This window comes from Cnephaeus nilssonii (assembly GCF_951640355.1).
Source record: "Cnephaeus nilssonii genome assembly, chromosome: 17".
Lineage (NCBI taxonomy): Eukaryota > Metazoa > Chordata > Mammalia > Chiroptera > Vespertilionidae > Cnephaeus > Cnephaeus nilssonii.
The window spans coordinates 10,010,382-10,030,000 of record NC_137088.1 but is presented as its reverse complement, the minus strand read 5'-3'; the positions used below and the strand labels follow the sequence as shown (position 1 = coordinate 10,030,000).

The following is a 19,619-nucleotide window of genomic DNA, read 5'->3' as shown; positions in this document are numbered from 1 at the left end:
TGGAGGGCCCGTCCCATAGCCCTGTGGAGGGCCCGTCCCAGGAGCCATGTGGAGGGCCCGTCCCATAGCCATGTGGAGGGCCCGTCCCATAGCCATGTGGAGGGCCAGCTGGGAAACTTGTTGCTCGTAGGAACTGGAACCTTCTTTTTTTGCTCTGACTCAGTGGTGCGTGTTCTGGCGACCACAGAGGGTGGCCCTGAGCCAGCACGCTGAGGTCACTTGTTTTGATTTCTGGTATTTCCTGTCTCCTCTTGTCTCTCTGCCTTCCTCCCTCCCTCCCTGTCATTCTCTTCCTCCTTTCACCTCAGACCTGCCATCACATTTTCCATGACATATGCAAGGGGGTGCTTGTGGGTGGGGACGGGCACAGGAGCACGCACAGGGCATCCTTCCCGCCGAGTGGCCCGCAAAGCTCAACACCAGTCCCCTGGTCAGGGCCACGGTGGCCGCTACAAGTCCTTGAGCAGCGGGAGGTCTCCCCGACCCCACGGGATGGGGATGAAAATGCAGGCCAGACAGAATTCCAAGGGGCGTGGAAGGTCATGTCTCACAGAGCGAGGACTCGGCAGCACAGAAGGGCCTTTACTTTTCCGTTCGGGTCTTTCCTGATAAGGTTTTGATACATGTTTTCCTTCTAAACCAGGGGCTTCAGAGGCCATGTAAGAGCGTGAAACCTCTCCAAGCCCCTGACTGAAGGGCTGGAGAGAAATCTAAGTTGTGCGTCAGCTTCCTCTGTAGTCCCCACTCTGCTTTTCTGGCTCTTCCCGCTAGCCACGTCCCGACAGCCATTCCTCGCACATCTGGGCAGAGGAGCTATCGTTGGGTGATTCCTCCCTGTGTGTCCCGGTGGCTTGTCCTGCGTGGCTGCAGCCCTCACGTCCCCGAGGCCCCCTTCCCATCCTGTGCATGACCGAGTGTGTTTCTCCTCTCTCCTGATCTGCCTCTGCGGTCCAGGCGCAAACCCAGACTTGAGGTCACCAGACGACACTGTGTTCGACATCATCACGGACGAGGAGCTGTGCCAGATACAGGAGTCCGGCTCCTCCCTGCCTGAAACGCCCACCGAAGCCGACTCCCTTGACCCCAGCGTGGCCGAACAGTGAGTAGAGGTCACCGCCATTTCCCGAGTGCTCATTCAATGCCTGGCCCTTGCGCTCGCTTATCAAAGGACCGGGAAATGCTGGAGGGAGGATCGCTGTCCTTGCTTAAGGGAAGGTGCCTCAGCACAGTGCTGGGGAGCAATGGCCCTCAGAGTTCAGGGCTCGGGGATGGTCACTGTTGAGCTTTGTCAGAGACGTCCCGGGAAAGTCAGTGGTGCCCGGATTTCAGCAGTAAGGCCTTTCTTGGCGTGGGCAGCTACATTAGCCTGCTCAGGCTGCCATAACAAAACACCACAGGCTCGGTGCTGACACACCAGAGATCAGTTTTCTCACTGTTCTGTAGCCTGGAAGTCCAGGTCAAGGAGGTGGTAGTTTGGTTTCTTCTGGGACCTTTCTCCTGGGCTTGCAGACCATGACCGTGCCTCCTTGCGTGGTGTCTGCACGTCACCTTGGTGTGTCCTACCTCCCCCTCGTCCAAGGACACCACTCAGATTGGACGAGGGCCCGTTGTCCAAACGCAGTCACTTTCTGAAATCCGGGGGGTTAGGACAGCAGCGTGGGTCTTGATCTTGCCAACTCGTATTGATCTCTCTTCCTCCCCAAATTGAGAGGCGGCTGTCACCCACAATTTCTGCTGCATGGGAGGGGATGCATTTAATCGTCATGGGACTCTCAACAGGAGATTTTAGGCGTAAGGGGACCTCTGTATCTAGTGTTCTCTTACTAAAGAGTGACTGCACTTACCATGGTGTGGCCTCATGGATAAAGCCAACCTGATCACCCAACCCAAGAGAGCCCCTGCTCATGTCGCTTCTCTGGCTTTGGGCCTTTTCCTTCTGGAATCCCCAGAATTCTTCCCGGCGGCCTGCGCGTTCTCCCCAACCCTCACAGCCCAGCGGTCCCCAGGGCGTGTTCCGTCCCATTAGCACTAAGTCACTGTCTGCTGTCCTCACCTGGCACCTCTTCACTGACGTTGCCTCGCCTCCCAGCCAGGTGGTGGTCAGGTGAGCAGGACCGAGCTTCGGGCCTGGGAGGGCAGCCTCGGCTGCAGCTGCATGAGAAAGTGAGCCCCCTGCAGCCCCGGCCCCTCTCCTTCCCCTTTCCCAGTAGGAACAAAAAGAGAAGGTGTTCTGAGTGCTGACAGACTTGTGCATTTCAGTCACGTGAGTCAGGAAGTGTCCCAGGGGAGGAAACTGCCAGCGCTTCTGTGAGGCTTGCCTGCGTTGTGATGTATAGGGCTGAGCTGGCATGTCTGTTGTGTGTCCCCGTTACCGGGCACCTCGCGGCCCCCTTGTCTTCTCCAAGGAAAACCCCTCAGATGCCCAGATGATACTGGGCTCAAGCTCACCCACACAGCATCGTGGCTGCTAACGCTTAGAACTGATGCTTCGTGGTCATGTGCTTTGGGGAGCTGTGGTGGGTTTGTCACCAGCCAGGAGACTGATGCCTGGTATCTCAGCGACAAAATGAGGACAGGATATGGCGATGCTGATTAAGGTTAGGAAGCCACGCTGGGCTTGGGTTAACCCACAGCTCTGCCTTCGGCTGAGTGGAGCTGGCAGGTACCTTGGGCCCGTCAGCTGCATAAAACCTCGCCACCTTTTGGGGGAGAAGAAAGTCTCCCCACTGGGGTCCTCGCCCTCGTTCTGCTGTGTGAGCTGTGGCGGGTCTTAGTCTCTGAATTCGTTTCCGCGCCTGCAAAACGGTGTTGGCAGTTCCCGGGAGCCACAGACCGGGCACAGGGAAGGGGTGCTGCCTTGGGAGCCCTTGGAGGAGAAGGCTAGCGTGCGCGCCCTGACCGCTCCTGGGCCGCGTGTTCTCTGCTCTGCCTCCACCCCTCTAGTGGGGCAGCTTCGGGTTTCTGTCCCGCAGCACCCTTTCCTCAGTCCAGAGCGCTCACGGAGGTCACCGGGCGGCTCCCAGGTAGCCTCTGCAGCAGGTCACCCTGTGCTCACATGGGACAGTGCGGCCATCTGTGGTCTCTACCAAGTGTTGCAAACATGGTCAGCGAGGAACACTTTCTTTACCTTCAACCCTGAGGCCACTCCCCAGGCAGAGTGCCCACACCCAGCCTGCTCCCCGTCCTCTCTGTCTCCCTTCCTTCCCCTGCCTCTTCACCAACCCCTCCCCCCCCCGCGCCCTTTTATATGACGTGCTGATGAGAATATGGGGGCCTTGGGGAGAAGAGCAGTTCTGAGCGTGGGAACTTAGACTTCTGGGCTGTTGTGTGGATGGAATGAAATCAAGACGCAAAAGCCCTGTGGTGTATGTGGGCTGTGCCAGGATCTGTGGCCAGTAATGAATGGTGTGTACCCAGGGCAGGAGGTGGAAAGTCATCCCTACTCCCAGGTGTCTCAGATAAGGGCCCAGAGAGTGTAGGACCAGTGAGTGACCAGGAAGGTGAAGGTTTCAGCTGCTGTGCAATTCTGGGGACAGGTGGGCGGGTTTGCTAAGCTGTGGAAGGGCCGGGGGTGGGGTACGGACTGGCGGTGCCAGTCAGGGAGAAGCCAGTGGCCCCAACAGTGGCCCTTGTGTTGCTGTGGCCAGGCAGCCCCCAGCTTGGCCCTCGCAGTGCACTGTCCGGGCCTCACTGTCACTAGCCAGGCGTGTGGGTGGTGACGTGGGCCTGGGGCCTGAGTGGCTTTCCCAAGGACACACAGAGGGGGGGCTGCCACTGAGCCGGTGTTTGAGTGACCCAGGGCCCTGCTTTCCCATCACCACCACCTCCCCCCACAGAAGCCTGTGGAGATGCTGCAGGGCCTCGCCTCCTGCGCTGGGGCACGGTCAGGAAAGTCGGGCTAGTGGCCCCGCTGTCAGGTGCTCACCACGAGGTGGAGGCACACAGGGAGATGGCAGCAATGCCCCACTGAAGCCAATTTAAAGAAGATGAAAGTCGGCCTTGTCCCCAGGAAAAGTGCAGATCTTGTTTGGGACGGACTCAGTGATCATGAGGCCCGAGAATAGGAAAGTCACTCATGGATGCATTGGGCACGGTTATGAATCAGCAGGTGGGATCACGTGGGCCCTGTGCCGGCTGGCAGTGCATGTGGCTTGCCACACCCCTCTGAAGGCCCGAAGCAAACCCTCCCGAGCCTCGCCAGCACAGCGGCTTCCATTTTGTGTTGCTAGTTTTTGTTTTTTCAATTTATCGGGGTGACGTTGTTAATGAGATTATATAGGTTTCAAGTGTACATCATCTGTATATTGTATTGTGTGCTCATCACCCTTGTCTACCCTCCTCCGTCACATATTTGACAACCCCCCCCCCCCCCCCCGTCCCTCTTCAACCTGCCCTCACCCCTCTTCCCTCTGGTAACCACCATCCTGTTGTCTGTGTCAATGAACTTTTTATTTGTTTCTTTTGTTTGTTCATTTGCCACCTTCTGTGTTATGTCCTGCACAGTGAGTGAGAACATGATTCTTGCCCTTTCCCATCTGATTGATTTTGCTTAGCACGCGACTCTCAGGATCCATCCATGCTGTTGCACATGGCAGTGTTTCATCCTTCTTTGTCGCTAGTTCTCGGGACAAAGAACAGTAACTTCTGCCATTTGGGAGCCCTCCTGCCCACGAATGCGAACTGTGCCCAGTGTTCTGTATGCATGGTCTCCAGTCCGCACGCCAGCCCAGGAGGTCGGCAGTGGTACAGTCCATGTCTCACCAAAACAAGAGAGGTGAAGAGATTACCAGGTAGTGAGGGTCAGAGCTGGATTCAGCTCTGGTCCATCTAAACCTCAAAACCACACTATTCAGCCCATAATTCTGCCTGCAGAATAACTTGTGTTAGCTGTCCTCCTTTTTCAGTGAGTGACTTGTGACTCATGAACCAAGAGGCAACTTTAAGCCTACTGAGCAGATAGTTAGGATCTAGTAGACATGACACGCACAGTGTCTGACATTTAAAACTCTGCCTCATTCTGTGACCACATTATGGAGGTTAAACAAATACACCTCACATGGTGGGCAGGAGATTGGAAACCACAGCGAAGGCTCTGGGTGGTTTTCACTGGTATATTCCACTTCCTTGGTAGAGCAGTGCCCTGAGAGTTTGCAATCCTAACTTCTTTCTTGTGCTTTGGGCCCACAAATAAGCTCTTGATATATTCCAGGCATGCCATATTAAAGTAGAAAGTGCCCAAGGGGTAAAAGTAGTTTGGAGACTTCTAAAAGTTTTATTTCTTAGTCATGAAAATCATATGCTGTTTGACATATGTGTGGAAGAGAAAGAATTACATATACATAAAGAATTTGTGCATACGTGTGTGTGAAAGGCATAGGATAATTGTGTTGTTGGTTTTTTAAATATTTTTGTTATTGATTTCAGAGAGGAAGGGAGAGGGAGAAAGAGGTGGAAACATCAATGATGAGATAGAATCATTGATTGACTGCCTCCTGAACACCCCCTACTGGGGACCACGCCCACAACCTGGACATATGCCCCAACTTGGAGTCGAACCGAGACCTCCTGGTTCATGGGTAATGCTTAACCACTGAACCATATGAGCCAGACAGATAATTCAGTTTTAAAATGGGCAGAACCAACATAGACTCCATTTCAGAACACTTTTTAGATTCATGGTGATCTTACACTCAGCTATGCACAGTTTTCTAGCATTCTGTGGACCTCTGGGATTCTCAGCCGACTAAATTGTTTTGGGCTGTTCATATTCCCTGGTGCAAGTCCTTCCAGGATTAATCACAGAACAAGAGCGTAAAAGTTAAACCAAAAGTGAGGCAGAACCTGACCTCCTTGGTGAGGTGCCTGGAGATTGAGGCTTGAGCCCAAAGGAAAAGGGTCAGCACATGTTCTCAGGGCTGCTCTCATCCCTGCCTCCCAGAAACCGGAAGAATCTCCTGAACTTGGGAGCTCAACGTCACCTGCTGTCAGCAGCTCTGTGGTCATGGTGCCTCTTCAACCTTCAGTCTCAGTCTCAGTGAAGGAGAACCTGGGGTTTTTAGAGTCACACGCCATTCCCCCTGGAGATGGAGGAAGGAAACGCCTTACAGGTTTTAGCTTCCCCTGTGAGCTTTAGGCCTGGGTGTTCAAGGAGAGAACAGGTGTGTTCATGCCTGAGAAGAAGCATTGCTCACCAGCTACAGCGTTTGGTCACTTCTCTGCGAAAATGCACAAGCTATAAACAAAGCCTTGCCCATCGCCGCCAGAGGACACGGCATTCTGTGCTCCTGCAAGTTCCTGGGCAGCTTCTCTGAGCCCCAAGGCCTACAGCTGGAACATGCTGGTACCCTCCACTTGCTGGGAGGCGGAGCACGTCTTGGAAGTGTCCTCCGAAGACTTCAGCTGGCTCGAGGCTCCCACGTAAGGGAGGCAGCCAATGTCTTTCACAAGTTTCCAGAAGTTCTTCCGAAACTTCAGGCCAACAAAAGCATAGAGCACAGGGTTGAGGCAGGCCCGCAGGTAGGCAATGGCCTCCGTCACAGCGAGGGCATAATGGTAGCTGGTCATGGTGTGGTACACCCAGCTCGTGCTGCCCACGAGCTTCACCAGGGTGAAAGGCGTCTGGGTCAGCAGGAACACAGCCACCACCAGGAAGATGATCTTGAGAGACTTGTGGTTCTGAAAGCCTCGGGCACGAAGCAGGGTCTTGATTATGACCGAGTAGCAGACAATCATGGTGAGCAGTGGCAGGAAGAACCCCAGAGTCATCTGGGTGGCGAGAACCACAGTGGAAATCTCCTCGTTGTGACCACAGACCCACTTGTCGTTCTCACGGACATCGCCGTAGATGATCTGTGGCAAGGCAAACAGCAGGGAGACCACCCAGATGCACCCGCAGATGGCCTTGCCCCAGCTCATCCGCTTCGCCTTCTGGTTATAGGCCTTCGTGGCCCGGACCACCGCCATGAAGCGGTCCACGGTGATGCAGACGAGGATGAGCATGGACGTGTAGAAGTTGAAAGTATAGATGCCCAGCAGGATTTGGCACATCACCTTGCCGAAGACCCATTCGTGCACGCCAGCGTAGGCCCAGAAGGGCAGGGTGCAGACAAACACCAGGTCAGCCAGGGGCAGGTTCACCAGGAACATGTCCGTCAGGCTCTTCAGCTTCTGGTAGAAGATGTAGATGACCAGCACCAGCGAGTTCCCCACCAGGCCACAGAGGAACACGGCCACGTACATGCAGGGCAGGAAGAGCTTCTGGAACGCCAGGAAGTTATCGTGCTCTTGCTTATTGGCGTTGGACTCGTTGAACATGTAGCTTGCAAAGTAGTCGTCGTCCCCCATAGTGTCTGTTCTGACGAACACCTGTGAGTCAAAACACAGGAATGATGTTTGGGCTGAGGGTCCACACCCGTCTTCCCACTGTCCCCTCGCCCAACTCCGCCCTGTGCAGTCTCGTACACGAGTGGGACAGGGAATTCTTCATGAGCCTTACAGTTCTCAGGACTCACCCGCCTGGGAGACCCTGCGCATCCCAGAACACCTGTGCTCACTTCGGCCTCAAAGGGCACCTGTGGTGACATGGGGTCGGTGCCCTTTGGCAGAGCAGCACAGCAGGGCCTGCTGCACCTGCCCAGGCCTCACAGCACGTGCCCGCCCATCCTGTGCCCCACCTGCTGTTACTTTGGATCCCTGAATTATTGGTGAAAGCCACGGCACTATTCCCCAGAAGGTGTATGGGGGATGGCCCGTCCCTCCTGCCTTTTGCTCTCAGCCACATAGATTTTAAAGGACGAACGACCGATAGAAAAACAAGGCAAAGAAAAGCACGTGGCTGCCCTGCACTTTGGCTGAGCTGGCCCCTGACCAGGGATTGGGGAGTTCTCACAGCCCAGCCTCATCTTTCCCCTTTATCACCTGTCCCAGTGACAGTGTGCCCCGTCAGAGCCTCATTTCCTGAAGATAACTTGACCTTCAGGCATCTCTTAAGTGGTAGGTTTCCCCAGAAGAGGGCACGGCTTTAGCTTTTATGACAAGCAGTTTAGGCTGAGGGGTCTGCTGTAACAAATGGCCAGCTTGGTGGGTGGCCAGAAGCCGGTGGCAGGCCTTGCAGGGGGGCTTGTAGCTAAGCCCAAATCGCTGCCTTTTTGCCTGGGGCTCCCTGCCTTTCAAGGCCCACACTTCCCTTTGACCCTTCTCTTTGCCCTGTGACCCTGCTGAGGACCCAGGCAGGACATAACAGAGGTGATGTGACCCGTGGCGTGGGCACGGCGCCTGCCTGCAGCAGCATCGAGTTTGGAGTGCCAGGCCACGGCCTGCAGCTTCTCCACACACAGTGGCTCATTTCCAGGGACCCAGTGCTATATCTGGCCAGTACCTCAAGAAGATGTGTTGTTTTTTTGTGTTGTTGTTTTTTAAACGAAAACACAGTATTCCTTATTGCACTTTCATAGTTGGAAGGAGGCAGGTATTTGGATTAGCAAAGTCAAAATCTCCACCGGCAAAAAAAACATGAACCGGCCAGGCAAGGGCATGTACAAGGTGGCATCATCCTCTCTGGTCTCCTCGAAGACTTTTCTGACTGGAAGCGCCATCAGCCCTGGTGCTGTCCCCTCAGTCTTTCCTGGGAACAAAGCGCCCTTCGCTGCAAGGAAGGACCTTGCCTTCAGGGGAGACTCCTCAGTAAAAAGACCCTGCTCCTTGTCCGGCTGCGGTGGCTCAGTGGTTGAGCATTGACCTATGAACTAGGAGGTCATGGTTCGATTTCCGGTCAGGGCCCATGCCTGGGTTGCATCCTCAATCCCCAGTGGGGGCTGTGCAGTAGGCAGCCAACCAGTGATGCTCTCTCGTCGTTGATGTTTCTAATTCCTTCTCTGAAATCAATAAATCATTTTTTTTTTCAAAACCTTAAAAAATTACTTTTCCTTCTAGAAATGTGAAAACCATTTACTTCCATAACCAAAGTTCTATGTTTATTTCTGAAAATAAAAAATAAAAAATGTAATATATGCAACTTTGGAAATAGTGTAAATGTCTAATAATAAAAAAAATTAGCTAATTATAATTCAGACAAAATAGAATATAACTAATGTTTAGGAAGTGCTTTTAATATTTTTAAAACTGTAACACATTTGAATTGCTCAGAAGAGTATAAGCACTACTTAGTACTGGCTGTTACTATTGCAATGAATAGGTGACAGGGATATAGCATTGATCCTGGTTCTTAACCTTGGATCATAAACCCCTCTGAGCACCTCATCGAGGCCGCAGACCTTTTCCTCAGAAACAAGTACACACACTTGCACTCGTGGGGTCCGTGAGCCCTTTGACACTGCCACCTACCCGACCACCCTGGTCTAAAAATCCCCGATAAGCTATAGGGTTTTGACTATATTTTTTTAAAACAGAAAAATGACCAGATTTTATCAGCAGTTCGCTCTGGCTGGTACAATTTGGGGTGACCTATTTACCTTATATTTTCCAAAAGTTGTATAGTGGTAAACCATATTCTGAGATAGGAGCCTGCCTTATTAAATGCAAAAGAAACAAAAACAAAAACAAACAGTGAGTCTCCTCATCTCCCGGGAGGATCTGACTCTGCCGTAGCTCCCCAGGACCATTCGCTTCCAAGCACTTCCAGTGCCCAGGACCCCTAAGTCATTTCCCTAACCCTCGGCAGCAAGCAGCAGAGATGGGATCGGAACCTGGGGCAGCTAAAGCCTGGGCATTTCAGGGCGGCTGCTCCAGGCAGGATTCGGAGCCCTGGCTTCTACCTGTAGAGAGGAAGACAAATGACTCACCCACCGAGATGCCTTTTCAGTTTGTTCCAGAGATGAGCTGTGCCCCGCAGCAGGCCCTACCTCTGCCTCTGTGATGTGGTCCATGTTTCCGCTGAGTAGTTTTGAAGAAGCCTCGGTTGCTGATTGGAAGAGGCCCAACCCATCTAGCAGATCAGAATCCACATGACCAGTCTGCACCCATGTAATTCGAGGTCAAAGATAGGAAGCTGTGGCTCCGTCACGAAGACCCCTCTGCCCCCGGGCTGGCGACCGACTAGCCCACTGGGACCTGAGAGGGCTTTCATTTGTAAACCAATGGCATTCGAGTCTTAAAATTCTTTCATTCACTAGTCACGTGTCTCTTTGGAATAGATTGGGTCTGGACCAATGCAGAGTGCATGCTCTGGTCTCGTTCTGTGTATGCATGCAGCTCCAATGTGATAGCCACGGGTTCTCAACCCTGCAGAACGGGTATCCCCGCTTTATAGATGAGAGCACCCAGGGCCATAGTTGAATTAGCCTCATGTGCACACAGCCTGTAACTGGCATTTCCAGGCTACAAACCCAGCTCTGTCACTGCCAGGCCAAGGAACCAGATGGCTTCTATGTGAATGTGGGTTAGACAAGGGGTAAGCCAGCCATGTCATTTAGGACGAGTTCCAGAGCCAGAGTGTGAAGGACCAGAGCCTTGTCTCACACACGCCCGGCTGCGCTCTTCTCACTTGGTAAGCACTTAGTCCTCCGCGAAGTGCCTCTTGTGGTCTTCCCATTTTTGCAGTGTTCCTTGTTTCAGGGCATTCCTTTTCTTGGAAACAAAACTAAGCTGCTTAAGGGGAGGTAGCCAGTCATATGCCTTGGCTTTCCCCTGGAACACTGCAACATTTTCTTTTTTTAAATTTCTTTATTGATTAAGGTGTCACATATTTGTCCTCATCCCCCCATTCCCATCCCACACCTCTCCCCACGCATGCCCCCACCCCCCTGTTGTCCTTGACCACTGGTTAGGCTCATATGTGTGCACACAAGTCCTTTGGTTGATCTCTCCCCCCTACCCCCACCCTCCCCTCCCCTCCCTCTGAGGCCCGACAGTCTGATCCATGCCTCCTTGTCTCTGGGTCTGTTCTTGTTCATCAGTCTATGTTGTTCATCATTTCCCCTAGATGAGTGAGATCATGTCCTACTAGAAATACACTTATAAGAACCGAAAATGAGACAAGCAATAATGGTTATGCTGAAAGGCAAATGAATCAGTCTGTAGTGAGTTTCTTCCTGGGCCAACTGTTCTTTTGAGACCCAATTTCAATGTCAAACAGTTCCTTCTGTGTACATGTCAGCAATGATATTTCAGTTCTGGGTGGTGGACAAATGGTGGTAATGCAGGTCCGACCCTCTCACTGCAACGTTTTCTAAACGGGGGAGGGAAAAACCCAAGGGGCATGGCAGCCGCCTGCCGCACACCTATCGTGGAAGTCAGGCTGCGCTGGCCTCGCTCTTCCTCAGCCCCTGACACTCTCGAGCCAGAACTCCGGTTAGGCTGTCAGGACCCGGCTGGGGCCGTTACAGCTGCTGGCAGAAGAGGCTGCCTGCAAGACTTTGGTGGGTGACAGGGCTGTGGAGGGTAAGTGAAAAGATCCTAACACTGGCAGCCTAACCAAAGGGCTGCCAGGGAGTTGGGTGTGGCTTGCTCAGCGGCGCCCCCAGGTGTTGGTTGTGAGAATGGGCCTGCAGGTTTGTCTTGTTATGTCAGACCACAGTTACCAAGTAATCAGAAATCAAAATACCAGAAGTGTTTGCTTGGTTTTTGGGCAAAAGGAAATCAGTGACTAAAAGAAGAACTACTAGGAATTTACTTTAATCGTAAAATAAAAGGATACCCCGATCCACAAAATGACTCACCCCAACCTCGCAGATGAGGCTGTTGACTAGAGTCTCCTGCAGTGACGGGCACGTCCTGGACCCGTGCTGTCCCGCACAGTGGCCACTAGCCCATGTGACTGCTGAGCACTTGATGTGTGACTAATGCAACTAAAGAGTCACATTTTGTGGCTTTAAAATAATTTGGTGAATCTGAGTTTCAATAGCTATAGCTAGTGGCTATCTATTGGACAGTGCAATGGTAAACCAGACACCTCTGCCACTCACAGGGCCCTGCTCACAGATGCAGGCTGCCCTGGGATGGAGTAGAAAATGTTCAAGAGCCAGAGTGTGAAGGACCTGGGGGACTGCAGGACTCTCATGGGTCAGAGCACCACTCCTAGCTGTGCTGGGCTCGGCCAGGCAGAGCCGTAGATGGAGCCCCTGAGGAAGATGGTCAGCCAGACCCTCAGGCCATAGGGGCATTCCCGGCATCCTTTCCTGCCCAGCCAACCCAAACGAGCGGGCAGTCTGCTATCCAGCAGCCTGCAGAATTGACGCACAGCAATTCAGTAAAAAAGAGGCCAAGGCATTTTGATCTGTGGGAGGAAAATACTAGAGATTGCAGCTGCAGAAACCAAGCTGGAGGACCCCACCCAGGATCCCTCCTCCAGGCCGGCATGAACCCCTGGACTGCATTCCTGGGGACTTCTCAGCATCCACCTTGTCTGTGATCACCACTTTCTTCTTACTTAGTTCTAACTTGGAGCCTTACCCAGCTGGCGTGGCTCAGTGGTTGAGTGTTGACCTATGAACCAGGAGGTCACAGTTTGATTCCCGGTCAAGGCACATGCCCAGGTTGCAGGCTTGCTCCCCAGTGTGGGGCATGCAGGAGGCAGCCAACCAATGATTCTCATCATTGATGTTTCTATCTCCCCCTCCCTTCCTCTCTGAAATTAATAAAAATATATTTAAAAACAAATAAGTAAATTGGAGCCTAGGTCATGTCCTCCCTTGGGGGCATTTGAGACAGAAAACTGCCTTAGCCCGAGGCACCTAACCTGGACACTTACTGAGCACAGGCTGTGTGCAGGGCAGGTGCCCAGGGATGCCGAGATGAGCACCCTCAGGGGGTGGAGCAAGTTGACGTAGATGCCTGTGCATGAGGACAGGTTCAGCTGGACTGGCCGTAGGCTCGGGGAAGTGTGACATGCCATCTTCCCCACGAGGCTGCTGTGGCTGGCATTAAGCTCCCATGGCTGGAGCTGGGAGGAGGAAGGTCACTTGTGGGCAGTGAGTTTTTCTCACTCCATTTCTTAGAAAAGCACATCAATGACAACAGAAGGAAATGGGTCTGGGAGGAGATAGGCTGCCCCCTAGTGGCTTTGCTTTTGTTCCCTGTCAATCTCACATTTTTAAATTCTTTGACATCTTCTAACACAGCTGCTTGGACATTTTGTACTACATCCCACAGTGAGAGTACATGTTACCTGACTCCCTGGGTGTGGACATGTGTAGACTTCAAATCAGAACAAGAGCTTCATGAAACAATACTGAACCCTCCCCACATACATTGGTCATTTCCAGTCTGTTTTCCTAATGTTGGCCATAACTTATTTACAACCTACTATGTGGGTCATGACCCACAGTTTGAAAATCTATTGAAAACTACTCACTACCTTCCCAACTTCATCGCCCACCCAGGCATACTCCCCCCTCTGCCCCTCCCCACCCCTCTCAGCTCCCTCTCGCAGGGCCTCAGGCAGGACCGGCGAGGGTCTGAGGCTCCTACTCTGGGAATCATCTCCTTGTGGGTTGCTGGGGGTTGTCTGTCATCGTGATGGTCAGAGACGGGGGAGACGCAGAAAGAGAGGGAACAATGTGTAAGGACATCTTTTGTCCTAAATGTAGGAAGATGGAGAGAACCAGCTGCAGTTTTCAGAGTTTGTTTCATCATATGTTATAGATCTTTCTCGTTTACGGTGTTTCCACTTTGAACAAGGATAAAAGCAAATGAAATGAGGTCGGCCTGCGTGGCCTTGGGCCCTCTCTTCTCCCCTGGACCCCTGTCTCTTGAGCTGCTTCTTGAGGGACATTCTGTGATTCTGTTTGTCCCCGGGTCAGAGGTGGGGGATCTGGAAGCCATGGTTAGAAGAGCAACAAGAAGGGAGGAGGGCAGAGGTGGGGCAGGGCCTGGGGGAACGGAATGGCGAATGACAGGGCTTGCCTTGATGGCAGCAGGCACTTTAGTAAGCACTTGGGCCAGGTTTTTGCTGCCCCTTCCCTAGGGAGAGCAGAGAAGGCCAAGCAGACTAAAGCACCTTCTCCTTGAGACGTACAGCTTCTTCAAGCCAGCAGAACCTGGAGTGCATCTGCTTCCAGCTCCTCAAATTTGGAGAAGAGAGAACTCAAGTCTCAGGGAAGAAAGGGCTTAGCCAGAGTCACGCAGTTAGTCGCAAAGCCCAGACCGGAACCGCCTTGAAGCGGTGATTCCCAGCACCCCCACCCCGAGCTATGCTACCTCTCTGCCCTCTGAGCCACAGTGGGCTCCAGTGGGGGGCTGACTGTCCTGCTTGTCATGGGCTGGTGTGAGCGGTGCAGAGACAGCACCAGCCGGGCACCTGGGCGCTCATGGGTGTCTGGTGATCTAGACACCCCTGGGGGCTCCCAGTGCCAGCCCTCACCACCCCCGCGTAGTTGCACCCCGAGAGCACATTCTCACATCCTGCGGCCTCCAGCAGTAGGCAGACAGGAGCAAGGTCGGGCAGTGGGAGCTCTGGTGGCGAGCAGGCACGATATCCAGGCTGTCCAAAGGAAGCCAAGAGGTCAGAGCCTCTCTCTGTAACTCAGCTGGTGTGGGATGGGGGTGGTCCGTGTGTGTATGGTCATCCCGTCCCCACACCCGCGGGGAAGATGTTAGAGAGATCACTGCAGCCCTGTTGTCCTCTCCCACCCAGTGCCCTCTGCCCACAGGTTATGCGGGCCTGTCTCACGACCTCTTGGTTTCCATGGGGTCTGATATTGGCTACATGACTCCAGCTGTGGGCCTCAGGTTGTGGGCCCCTGTGTGCTGATAGCTAAATGGCTGTACTCTCGTGACATTTCAGGGACACCACATCAAACTCACTAACCCCCGAGGACACTGAAGACATGGCCCTGGGGCAGGATGCGGAAATCTGCTTGCTGAAGTCCGGAGAGCTGATGTAAGTGCCCATCCCCAAGCGGGGCATCCCAGGGCAGTGGGTACGGGGGAGAGGAAAGTGCCCGTCCCTGAGGGGCATCCCAGGGCAGTGGGTTCGGGGCAGAGGAGCCTGGCTTCCCAGTGCCGGAGCTGGAAAGCACCTTCAGGCTGACGGGGCACCGGTGGTTGTGCCTTTTTTAGGTATAATTTATATACAGTAAGACCCCCTTTATAGTGTGTAATGCTTGGCCTTTGACAAATAATACAGTGTAATAGTCACCAATCATCCTGCCCAGCCCACACCCAGCTGGGCCAGCAGCTCATACAATCTCAGCGACCTCAAAGCCCACCCAGCTGTGCTCCCCACTTGCTGCTCAGTCTTGGGCAAGTTACCTAACCTCTCTGAGCTTTAGTTTTAGTTTCCACCCCTGAGGCAACATGTTTTTTCCAGAAAAGGCAGAGTTGGGAAGATGAGACTGGCTCCAGCCTAAAACATTCCTAAGTTGTAGCCCTGAGCTAACATGCTGCAAAAGAGGAAACCTAGGACTAGGAAAGAAAAATGGTACAGACCAGGTCCATCACCCCCAAAAGTTCCCATCCCCCTTTATATTCACCCCTCTCCCATAGCTATGCCCTATGTTCTTTTTTTGAAAATAACTTTGTTTTGTTTTTTATCATAAACACAGTACATTTTCATTGTAGAAAATTAGGAAAATAGAGATAAGTAAATCACATTGATATGTAGCCCTCAGTCTTTTTATACACATATACATAATTTTTACTTCAATATTGCACATGGTATTTTGCAGTCTTTTTAAATTTAATATTGCATGTGTATTTCCCCATAGCATTCTTGTTCTCTCCAGTGTTGTGTCCATTGGCTGCATAATAGTCATTGAATAGATTTAGTCACTCATTGATCAATGTTTATTCAGTACCTCCCGTGTACCAGGTACCATTCTAAGTCCTTCGAGTACATCATTGAACAACACAGAAAAAGACTCCTGCCCTCATGTTCAGCATGTAATCCAGGAGGGTTTGACAAACATGAGTAAATAAGTAAATTATATAATACTAGAGGCCCGGTGCATGAAATTCATGCACGGGGGGGGGGGGGGGAGGTCCCTCAGCCCAGCCTGCACCCTCTCCAATCCGGGACCCCTCGGGGATGTTCAACTGCCGGTTTAGGCCCAATCCCTAAACCGGCAGTCAGACATCCCTTTCGCAATCCGGGACCGCTCACCTGCCTGCCTGCCTAATTGCCCCTAACCCCTTTGCCTGCCTACCTGATTGCCCCTAACTGCCCTCCCCTGCCGGCCTGATCGCCCCTAAGTGCCCTCTCCTGCCAGCATGATCGCCCCTAACTGCCCTCCCCTGCCGGCCTGATCGCCCCTTTCTGCCCTCCCCTGTCAGCCTGATCGCCCCTAACTGCTCCCCCCTGCTGGCCTGATCGCCCCTAACCACTTTTGCCTCAGCCCTCGCCACTGTGGCTTTGTCCGGAAGGAAGGCAGGACGACCGGAAGATGTCCCGTCGACCCAGTCTAATTAGCATATTACCCTTTTATTAGTATAGATGTTGCAAGGTAGCTTGCTAGGGGAAAGAAACAAAGAGTCGGGTGAGAGGTCAGGGGAATTTGCAGCTTTAGATAGAGTGACACTAAGAAGGTAAGACTTAAAGGAGTTGCCATTCAGATATGTGAGGTACCAGCATCTAAGCAGAGAAAACAGTCAGTGCAAAGGCCCTGAGGCAGGATGGTACCGGCATGTTCAAGGCATAGGGTAAGGGCCAGGGTGGCTGAAGCACAGAGACCTGGTCAGAGAGGGAATGAGGGCTGGGAGGTCCACATCACTTCAGACCTTGTTGGCCATTGTAAGGACTTTGGTTTTTAATCTGAGGGGGACATGGGAGCCCCCAAATTAGGTTTGGAACAGAAGAGTGACTTACTCTCATTTACATCTGAAAAGGTTGGCGTGGAGTATGACTGGGGATCAAGGGCAGAGTAGGGGGACCAGTAGAATTTATATTTATGATGCGAGTCCTGTGGACAGTAGGCTTTTATTTAAGATTTTATTTGAGCAGAGATAGCAAACCCTTAATTTGTCTTTATTTGCATCTCCTTTGGGGAGACTGGGTATTGTTCTTTACTGAACATGTAATGTCTAGAAAGGCCAGAAACATTAATTGAAGGCACAATCACAATGACGATGCGGGACAGTTCTGGAACATAAATTGTAAGATAGCCCCAGCCTTGGCGGGGTATTCCGTCAGGAAGTGACTACACACATGGTAATGTAGTAACACTTCATGTTACAAGAAAGACCTCTTCCCCACAATGAACCTCTCTGCCTACTCTCAGATTCTTTGAAAAATGTAAACATTGGAAAGGCCTTTTATACCATAATTAGAAATAAAGCTTAGTACATGGAAACATGTTTAATGGAATTCAGTTTTCACAAAGATGAATGACTCAGATCAGAGCTGTTCTTTTTAAAGCATTTGGGTTTTTAAATCGTGGATTAGTCTTCTCGTTAGCGTAGCTTTGGGGAGTGTTTCTGTCTATCCTCACAGCTTTGGAGGCAGACAGAACTCTCAGCACCAGCACTTGCTGCTCAGTCTTGGGCAAGTTACCTAACCTCTCTGAGCTTTAGTTTCCACCCCGGAGGCAACATATTTCCTCCAGGAAAGGCAGAGTTGAGATGACTGGCCCAAGCCCACCACAGTCCCGGGTTGTAGCCCTGAGCTACATGCTGCCTCTGGAGTTGCTTGGTGCAAGACAGGGCGCCCCCTAGTCAAGACAGGTGGCATCAAGGAGATTTCCCTATTTCCTCTTATCACCATCTCCACACCAGGCAAGAGGCAGGTGGCTGTCTCTGCATATGAGGAGACTGAGGCTTAAGAGAGTCAGCCGGCAGCAGTAAGAAGTGAGGCAGGCACCAGAATCCAGGCCCCTCTGGCTCCACACCTCATTCTTCACATCCCAGCTGGCTCCTGCAGAGGGCCTGCAAGCAGAGGCACTCCCTGTCACTAGACCCTTCACACTTCTGGAAGAGGCTCTTACCCACCTCGTGAGAGTTAGAGCCAGGGGCACAGCCCCAAGAAGCCTTTTTCCCCAAGGCCATCCTACCAGCCCTGCATTAGAGAGTCAGGGGAGGGGATCCAAGATGGCAGCGGAGTAGGTGGAAATTGCACTCACCTCCTCCCAGGACCAGACTGGCATTACAGCTGGAACATAGCACAGCTCACCTGAATAATCAACTGAAGACAAGCTGAACAGAAATCTTAAAGCTCGGGATTTACGGAAGAAGCCACATAGACACTGGTAGGAAGGGCAGAGACTCCAGAAGGGCTGGCCCACCCCAATGGGTGCAGCTGAAATTCCAGAAGGCTATCTCAGCTGCCAGGGTTCCCCCGAGGAGCGAGCGGTCTCAACCCTACACCAGGCTCCCCAGCCCAGAGTACCAGAGCCGGGAAAGAGGCACCACGTAGCATCTGGCTGTGAAAATCAGGGGATTCTGTCCTCCTTGGTTTCCTGCTGGAAACTAAGGTGCCCTCTTTAAGGTCCAGCACACAAAATCTCGTTGGCAGATACTCACCCCGGGCTCCAAAGGAGGGAGGGCGGAGGGACTAGAGTTCTGTGAGGAGAGACTGGGGTTTGTGGCTCCAGGGAGAGAGCTGAAGGAATGGCCACCAGGGTCCCTGTCCTAAGTTTCTCTCCTATGTTGTAGATGCTATCTTTCCTGGGTGGAGCACTCTTCTCCTTCCAGCATCAGCCTGGGGGAAATGCAAGAGTCCCACCCTCCAGACTGCCTGTGGTCCTATGCAGCAAAGATCTCATCCTGCAGAGGAGTCAGCTGCTTGGGCGCTGAGTGTAGAGGTCCAGGCAGGTTCAGTGAGTGTTAGTGACTGAATTGTGTGGCTCTTGGGTGGGGGCCACACCCCTTACTTTCCCCCAAGACTGACCATTGCCTCCCTCTCACAGGAGAGGCAGAATCCGGGACAGACAGGGTTATGTGGCTCTTAGACGGTGTCAGTTTTTTTTCCTACACGCCCAACCAGTACAGAGCCCTTCACACAGCCAAGTCTTAGTCTGTTTGTGCCTGATAAACTCTTCTGCCTCCCCCTGACGACTCCCTGAAACCCTGCCCCACCACGAAGGTCTGCAGGCACCAGCAGCTGGAGGCTAGCCTTAGTTATAGTTACCCCGGGACTTGAGTGAGTGGCCTCAGACCCAGCACTGAACCTGAGTTTGAGCCTGTGTCAATGATAAACACCACTCACTCCTCCCTGGTGACTCACTAAGAACCTACATCAACCTGAGTACTGCCGGAAGCTCTCTTAGTGACTGAGCCAACAGGCAGCCAGAAGGCAGAGGTAAATCTCAGAGTGCCTTGTACCTTTCACTAACCTGCCCCCAGGCTCAGTGCTACTGAATGCCAGCCTTGGTGCACAACTTGGTCCTACATGCCCAGGCCCTGCAGAGGCAGCCACAAACTGTGGGTTGTTTTAAAACTCCAAACAGGTTGCCTAGGGCCAGTCACAGGCAGTATCTGACATTGACCTGCACCAGAGTCCCTCCCAAGAGCCACCAGAACCAACTAGTGGCAAGCATCAAACAACTCCAGAGCAGGATCCAATTACCTTCACAAGGGGCACCAGACCCGGCTGAGGTGAATTCTGCTTCGTGTGTGTGGTCAACTCCTGCACAGCAGCTCGTACACTGGTCGGGGTCAATCCTCACAGTTAGCCAGCCTGAGGGTCAGCCCCACACATGAACGGGCAAATCGGAATTAAGACTCGGTTACAG

At 52.6% G+C, this 19,619-nt stretch overlaps 2 protein-coding genes across 3 annotated transcripts in view; one reads left to right on the top strand and one right to left on the bottom strand.

Annotated features, from left to right (window-relative positions):
* Positions 1–19,619, top strand: part of FYCO1 (FYVE and coiled-coil domain autophagy adaptor 1) — a 74,122-nt gene that overhangs the window by 40,360 nt on the left and 14,143 nt on the right. For both annotated transcript variants that reach the window (XM_079795083.1, XM_079795082.1), the window contains exons 14-15: positions 955–1,099; positions 14,741–14,836. In XM_079795083.1, coding sequence (XP_079651209.1) covers positions 955–1,099; positions 14,741–14,836 — 241 coding nt within the window. The remainder of the gene's footprint in view (positions 1–954; positions 1,100–14,740; positions 14,837–19,619) is intronic.
* On the bottom strand, positions 5,344–8,692 carry CXCR6 (C-X-C motif chemokine receptor 6). The gene has a single exon (XM_079795091.1). The coding sequence runs from the start codon at positions 7,342–7,344 to the stop codon at positions 6,322–6,324; it is 1,023 nt and encodes a 340-aa protein (XP_079651217.1). The 5' UTR covers positions 7,345–8,692; the 3' UTR covers positions 5,344–6,321.

Excerpts from the sequence above, each read along its gene's own strand:
- CXCR6 (XM_079795091.1), bottom strand. The coding sequence starts at position 7,344 with ATGGGGGACGACGACTACTTTGCAAGCTACATGTTCAACGAGTCCAAC.